The sequence below is a fragment of the Athene cunicularia genome, assembly GCF_003259725.1.
Source record: "Athene cunicularia isolate RWA chromosome 15 unlocalized genomic scaffold, athCun1 chr15_part1, whole genome shotgun sequence".
NCBI lineage: Eukaryota > Metazoa > Chordata > Aves > Strigiformes > Strigidae > Athene > Athene cunicularia.
The window spans coordinates 5,635,947-5,643,671 of NW_020799121.1; the positions used below are offsets into that span (position 1 = coordinate 5,635,947).

The 7,725-nt window shown below is 47.1% G+C and overlaps 1 protein-coding gene across 1 annotated transcript; it reads right to left on the reverse strand.

Moving 5' to 3' along the window:
• Window positions 1-3,194: 3,194 nt before the first annotated feature.
• On the reverse strand, window positions 3,195-7,044 carry GSTT2B (glutathione S-transferase theta 2B). The gene is made up of 4 exons (XM_026860038.1): window positions 6,936-7,044; window positions 6,103-6,253; window positions 4,791-4,967; window positions 3,195-4,263 (listed from the first exon to the last, which is right to left on the reverse strand). Exons 1-4 carry the CDS (start codon window positions 6,980-6,982, stop codon window positions 4,063-4,065), a joined length of 576 nt encoding a protein of 191 aa, XP_026715839.1. The 5' UTR covers window positions 6,983-7,044; the 3' UTR covers window positions 3,195-4,062.
• Window positions 7,045-7,725: the final 681 nt, after the last annotated feature.

Below are 7,725 nucleotides of genomic sequence, written 5' to 3' on the forward strand. Positions count from 1 at the left end.
ACTGATCTAGGCGCTGATTGACTGGATAAATTACAAACTGGAACACTTTCAGGTGTTCCCTTTATAGCACTACAGACTTCAGCTCAGAACTCCTTAGGAACGGGGCTTACCCTTAGGCTGTTCAGTCTGCCAGAGTCTGGTGAACAAGCTGCGTCTCAGTCTGAAGTATCAAATCCGCTTCACCACGCACATATTTTCAGAGTCATAGTGCAGGTTTATAACTCCATGATAAGAGTTTTTCAGTTTCTTGGCCAGAATAGGGAGAGGGGCTGTCTACACCCTGCAGTTCCCCTGCAGTACAGTTACCCTCTAGGGCACCTGCACGCTGCCCCAACACACCGGAGGTGAAGGCTCATAGAGTATTGTGGCAGGTGCTTGAGGTCACGTCAAACTCCTTCAGTGCAAAGAAATCTTGAATGTTAAGGGAGTGGGGGAAGGGAGCGTGAATGTGGCTTTGCACAAGCAATAGTCTGAGAAGGCTCAGTGCCTCAAAATGGTTGCATATCCCTACTCTGAAGATACCACAGAGAGGAGTTTGATGATCTCAGTAGTGGGTACCAAGATTAGCAGTGTGGGTTTGCTTTGTTCCTTTATTTATGGTTCAATTGATCCATTAGTCCTGTCTGGACTTCAAAGATCTTTTCATGCGCCTCCTGGAAATGTTCCTCCCTGAAGTTTTTCTTCAGTTTGCTGAATGCACTGCACTGCCCACGCAACCAAAGAGATATTTTTATCTGGTTGTGTTGTATGGCATTTGATTGCATTATTCCTGGCTCTAGGATAGTGCTTCTAATATTTTCATTTGGCTCCATCACCTCAAAGGCCTTTTTTCCTCCCTGTATTTTTCTCTATCAACTTTTTGGAAACAGGAACAACACAGAAAAAATGCAGTGTTTTGCAGTTTATTTGTGAATCATTTAGAAAGGAGCTCAGGGTGTGTATCTGTTTGTTAAACATTCCTCCCCATTTTGTGTATTCCAGCTTCATTTTATGCTAGAAATCATCAGATCTCACCTATTTCCAAATGGCCCCTGGCAAAAATCAAGGAAATTGAATCAGAACAGCACATTAAACTGTCACTGGAGGTGTGACCCCTCTCCATATTCAGGTGAAAGGGGAGTGGACACTGAACAGACTTTGCACTGAGGCAGGCAAAACTCTTGCACAACCTGTTGGGTTTTGGCAGGCAGCTCTTAGGGCTTTCAATCTAGGAGCTGGAACCAGCCAAGATCAAATGACACAAATGAACAAAATAGGGGAGGTGGAGGGAATATAAAAAGGCAAAGTACAAGGACGAGATGCCTTATCTCCATGGTTTAGAGTGAAAAAAACAAGCAAGGCAGATTTATCTGTTGTACAACTCTGTTGCCATCCCAGTAGTTACTCTGGGGAGGTGCTTTGTCCTGCATGCATCAAAGGGCCCAAAATGCCACTGGTCACTGCACACAGCTTCACTGGGAGAGCGAACCTACAGGTCAGATGGGCTTAGAGCAGACAGAAAAGACTATGGAGAAAACAATTTAAAATCTCCTGGCACCACAACCATGCTGGAATGAGGCGAGTGTGTTTATCCTTTGTGACACTGGCAGCAGAGAAGCACCAGACAACAAGCTCTTTAATGTATTTCCAACTTGTTTTTGAAGGTAGCCATCCTTCCAAGAACACACAATAGGTGACATTTAAGGAACTCGTGCCTTACTCAAACAAGCAGAAAATTGGCTCAAAACTCTTACATGGAGCTCTTAAAAAAAAAAAAAAAAAAAAAAAAAGACACTTTATTTGCTTTGTCTCATGCAATGGTTTTGCGTGCACAGCAGCCCCATCTAGAGATTCTGCGGGGAGATGTGTATCAAGAAAGGCTCTGCTACCAAGCCCAGTTTGAGGTCTGTCAAAATGAGCACTCTGTAGGTTAGGCTTTTGGTTTTGATTATTCCTCTGCTCTGCTTCTACTTGAACAGAAGCTGTGTGAGGCATTTATTGTGCTGGTAGGAAGTTTGCTCTCTACAAGAAAGGGAAAAGTTAGAGGTCAGGAATGTGGAAGTCAGGCAAAATACAAACATGCTAACAGGAGAGAGTGCAGTGAGGTTGGGCAGCTTTGGTGAGGTAGCAGAGGACAGCTTTTATTCCAGCTGTGCGCAGAAGCCCAGCTGATGGCTGTGGTAAGTTGCAGGTTATAGAGGAAAGGAAGTGGTTAGCAGTACAATGTAAACAAGCCATTTTCTTTAGGCTTAGCACTGCAGGCAAGCTGCTACAGCAGGGCAGCAGTGCAGCACCTACAGGGTTTACTGCACCAACATTGCAAGCGTTCTCGGGGCGAGAAGAAAGCTGCTGTCACCGACTTTCTGACTGGAGTGCAATAGGCTCTCCTCAACAAACTTGCCAATAAAAAAATCAGGTAATATGACAAATATCCCTGCCTGTGTCAGCACTGAAAGAGTTTTGGGGCAACTCTGCTTTTTCACTGCTGACATTTAGGTTTTCCTGTAGGTTGGAAGAATGAAAAGTAAAAGGGACCAGCATGCTTGGCTGCTTTAGCTCAGCCCACAGGGGGGTGTGTTGCAAGCTGTGGTTTATGGTGCTCTTTTGAACTACAGGGCAGGTTTACTCAGGAAGCAAATGCGGAAGAGGCAGCTGGATCATTCCCCAAAATGAGCAGGTCCAGCTGAAAGGATGTATGAGACTGGTTTGAGCAGCTACTTTCACCTTTTCTCAGAACTTGACAGAACAATAACTTGACTTATATTAAGATGACTGACATCTTGCACCCAGTGTACTATGCAGCCATCTCTGTGGATGGTGTAAGCAGCTGGCAGAGACAAACGGACTTCCAGCTACAACCAGAGCTTAGTAAGGGAGGAAAAAAATCCTGGAACCCTCTTCATGGCTTGTACCTGGAAATGGAAAGTCACAGGGACAGGAGGACGGGAAGGCAGGAGGGGTACAAAGGGACGGAGGCGAGAGGTTGTGAAGAGTGCTGCACAGGTGTGACTCGGTGGCCACTTCCTTCCAAATCCCAATTACAAATGCAAACAGAGTGACAACACATGATAAGTGTAATCATTAACTTTACTGGAGAATCTGATGTGACAGAAGAGTAGCAAAACATTAACTGTATTTGAGACCTTACTCAGCTCACGTACTGCCCGCTCTGCTCACCCTGCGCTGGCCAGCACAGCTCCCTCCACCACCAGTGCTGGCCCAGCCTCAGCAGCACTGGTCAGTGGAAACAGCCTGGCTTGAATGACTTCTATTGAGCTGACAAAGCAGCTCTGGGGAAAGGACAAGAGCACCGATATGGTTTGCAGAGGCAGACAGTATGCTTGGCAGCAGTCTTGCCTAGAAAAATCAGCTTTTCTCAACTGTGCAGACTGTTCTTTGTAGAGTATGGCATGAGTCTATGGTTGAGGATCTTTATTCATAGGACTAATCTTGTCCTTCCCAGAAGCTGGAGGCCTCACTTGGGTGAGGCACAGCCCCCCTCCCTCCTCCCAGGCACTGTGTCCCTTTGCTCCCACAGGTGACACAGCAGTCTTTATTGGCCAGGTGCTCTGAGAGCCCTGGCAGGGTCCCCACCAAAGGCTGGGTCCTCACCTCTCTCTCTACTAAAGAGCAAAAATCTTCCAACTGAGCGTGTTGCCAAGTGAAAGACATTTTCAATGATTTTTCCTTATTTCAGATAGATCTGCTCTGCCATACCCTCAGGAAACCTTTGCCCCTTCTATAGTGCTGTGATCTGGAAAACTCAGAACAGGGATGGAAAGGGCAGTTCTGACTGGCCCCGTGGACCGCATCACTTCTGTTCTCAAGCAGATCCAGCGGTGTAGGAGCCAGAAAGAAAAGCCTGTAGAGCTACAGCTCACATACCTGTAGTGGACAAGGGAAAAGCAGCTCACTGCAGTCTGGTTAAGATGCAGTTTTCTTCCCTTCCAAGTTAGAGAAAGGCTGCAATTGAAGTGCATTTTATGGAATGGTGTTTCTATATGATTTTTAGAAAAAATACTGAAATACTACAAAAAGCCTGAACGTAATAATCAATTTTACTTATACTATAACCCCCTAATTCTAACTGGCCTGCTTGAGGAGCTGGTGCTTGAAATGCTCCAGCAGTTCGGGTGCAATCTTATCGGCAGTCAAGCTCTTGGCATTCAAGATCCCTTCATGGGCCTCCTGGAAGAGCTGCTTGCCCACCGCCTCCTCCACCTGCCTGCGCCACTCTGCCAACTTCGGCCTCTCCTCAAACAGGTCATAGCCAGCGCCCACGGGCTGCAGAGACAGAGCAAGAGAACGCAGGAGTGAGTCAAACAAACACCTGCCAGCGAGGGGACCAGACTGAAGCACAGATACGCTTTGGCTCAAGGCAGCAGGCAGCTGTAACATTAGGTGGGGTTCATCTCTGGTTCTTAGCTAGTAGGAAGCGTTGTCATGCTCAGCAGCTGCTGTCCCCTGGGATGTGCAGCAAAAGAGCACGGCCATGGCTAACCCAAAAACTGTCTAATGCAGATCACGGAAGTCCATGCACACCAACACATCTCTTCCTCGTTTCTAATTTACCATTTCTTCTGAGGAATTCTGTCCATACTTCCATAGAGAGAACTGTCTCAAAGTAGGTTGTTCTCTGGAAAACTCAATTATGGTCAAAGTCAAAAAGGAACAAGATTTAATTCCACTAAGGAGTTAACTGCAGGGAGAAAGATCTGCCATTAAATAGGTGGTGGTGTTGCAGCTACACCTTGGCCTGGCCTGCCTAAAACCCAGCTTGTATATCCAACAGTGCTTGGGTTGATGCTCACCTGCATGAGCTCCACCAGTGCTACAAGGTCTGCCAGAGAGACCTCGCTGCCTGCGATGAAGGGCTTGTCCTGCAAGAACTTCTCCTCAAACTGGTTCAGGACAATGTTGAGCTCTTCAGTAACACTTTCCAGTTTCTCTGGAGGAAGTGGCTGGCCTGTGAGGAGAGGCAGCAGCACCTGTCAGGGAGAAGAAACAAGTTGATTTTTACATATTTCCCTCCAAACTTAGTCTTCACCCTCCCACTGCCTCCTTCTAAGAATCCCGCACCAGCCATGCAGAAGAACAACTGGTACTGTTAATCTCCTTGGCTGTCCTTGTCTCCTCCCTAGAAACTCTGAAATTTCAACCATGAGTCTCATCTCAAGGGAAGACTGCATCATTGGCAGGCAACTACATTTTGTTTTCCAGCAGGAGGTTTGCTCTTTCCATGAAGCTGGGCAGAAGGCAGTGAGCTGTGTTGGGTGCTACCTGCTCACCCAGGGCGGGTTTGCTCTGGAGCTCAGTGCACGCACAGAGCTCTGGCTGCAGCATGAAGTATTCGGGTGTCCTGGGTTTGGCTGGGATAGAGTTAATTTTTCTTCTTAATAACTAGAATAGTGCTGTGCTTTGGATTCAGTATGGAATTTGGTGTGACAGGAATGTTGATAACACTGACGTTTTCAGTTGTTGCTACAAGATCAAGGACTCTCCAACTCCCCGTGTCCTGCCTGTGCGCAGGTGTGCAGGAAGCTGGGGAGGAGCACGGCCAGAGCACAGGGCCCAGACTGGCCAGTGGAATATTCATATCACGTAAGGTCAGGCTCAGTATATAGAGGAGGGGTAGCTGGGAAGGAGGGGGTTCTCTCTTCTTCGCTTCTCGCTTCTGGGATTGTGACTGCAGGATCTTGGCTTTTTCCAGGATCGCTAGCTGGGGACAGGCTGGGTATCGGTCAGTGGGTGGGGAGCAGTCACAGTGTGCATTACCCGTTTGTACTTTCTATTATTGTTTTATTTTATTACAATTATTACACTGTTTTTATCTCAACCTACAAGTCACCCTTTACCCCTTCAACTCCGTACCCCATTCCCTGGGGCCAGGGGGGTGAGCAAGCAGCTGTGTGGTGTTTGGCTGCTGGCCAGGTTCAAACCACGACATTAGGCCACTTCAGTTGGGCTCAGCTGAGCAGTCAAGTCAATTCCAGATCTAGTTTTGTTTCTATCTGCTACCTAGCTTGTACATTTGATTAGAAAGGCCCTGCACACAGGAGGTACTTCCTGGGCCATTGCACTCAGAGATCTTAGCGGTTAGTTTTTGGTACATAATGGTCTTACCTTAGTTAAGAACAGCTTGCTTCCCTTCCCACGAATGTTAACGTGCTGCCAGGACAGGTACTCATCAACCCGAGCCCTTTTCTGCAGGTCAGACGGGTACCAGTGATCAGGAGTCTTGAATTTCCGGGCCAGGTACAGGAGGATTGCAATGCTGCCCAGAGAGCAAGGCAGACCGGTGAGCTGATCATCTGAGATTAAAGCACCTCATCCTTTCTTCTTCCCTCAAATTTTGCACTGCTGGACCAGCGGCAGTACAAACCTGATCTGAGCCAGGTACAAGTGCAGGACATGCAGTTTCCAGCTAGGAACAGCACATGAGAGAGTTTGTGATGGCTTGACTGGCTGCTTGTGGACAGCGATTATCTGATACAGCCCAGTGAGAGACGTGGCCTGCTGGTACAGTTACCCCATCAACGTTTTTGAGCAAATAAGAGCCACAGAATGAGTTTATACCAAATCAGAGCTTGTATTGCCCGGCCATCCAGCAGTGAGTGCCTTACGTCAGATTTACCGCATCGACCTACAGCCTCCAGCTGAAGGCAGAGAGCTGGAGGCCACATGGACAGGTACTGAAGCTCAGAAACACTGCCTGCATGCAAGCTAGCTCTGAGCAGCAGCTCACAGATTTTTCCATAAACAATGCTGTTCAAGTTGCTTACATGAGGAAGCTTCTCTTGAAGCAGGTTTATGTTATGTACAAGTGGAACAGATAGGAAGGAGGCAAACAACTACCTGAGCTGGAGTCCCAGAAAAGACGGCACAGAGCACTGTCAGAATCCAAGCATTAGGATAAACAATACTGCAGTCGGGGGTTGAGCTTATCTGAGCCTCACCTCTCTGCTAAGGTGAAAGAACCATCCTTTAGCGCAGGCACCTTCATCAGGATATTCACCTTCCGGAACTCCTCCGTCCTGTGCTGCCCTGAGAAGGAAAGGGAAAAGTTTTACTTAGCAGTGATGCTCACGACCTGTCTGCAAATATCTGGAGTCCTGAGACCACTTGGCCTCAAGTTCCTGGTTTTGATTGTACAAACACAGTCTTGTTAAGTTTATAAGCAATCAGAAAGTGCCGCAGGGTGAATAGGGGGCTTGCCCTATGATGTCAGCTTACTTGCTTATTGCCTGCATACCAGAACCACCTCACAAAGGTCAGAATGGTTAAGAGTCCTTTCAGGCCAACAGCGCTTGTCAGCTCAGGGCTCTATCAGCTCTAAGTTAGTGCCTAGAGGTACCTGTCCTGTACAAACCCAGAGTGAACAACGAGCGCCTTGGAGGAAAGGGATCTCAGTATCAGAATCATGAACCACAAGGACAGTGAGACAGCAGTTTTTAATTTTTTTTTTTCCTGGAAGATAATGTAATTTATATTCAACTCTCTTTTTAGTCCTCAGATGAAAATAAATTTCTAGAATTCTATATAAAGCCATGGACACTTCATTACAGATCTATCAATCAGCTCTGTCTGTGGGTTTTGCCTATCTGTTGTCAGAACAAATATGGATTTGAGTTTGCTTTTAAGCTATCTTATAAGTCACCCCTGAAAGGCAGGCAGAATGAACCTGACAGGAGAAGGTGCTTTGTTCATCTGAGGTCTCAGCGTGCTCCATTACATCTGAACCTATTC

What these genes read in the sequence shown, in the direction of transcription:
- GSTT2B (XM_026860038.1), bottom strand. Translation starts at nt 6,982, where the DNA reads ATGAAGGTGCCTGCGCTAAAGGATGGTTCTTTCACCTTAGCAGAGAG. An exon ending in TCTTTCACCTTAGCAGAGAG is followed by an intron (nt 6,254 to 6,935) that starts GTGAGGCTCAGA and finishes CTCTCTGGGCAG; the next exon opens with CATTGCAATCCTCCTGTACC. An exon ending in GCAAGCTGTTCTTAACTAAG is followed by an intron (nt 4,968 to 6,102) that starts GTAAGACCATTA and finishes TCTCCCTGACAG; the next exon opens with GTGCTGCTGCCTCTCCTCAC.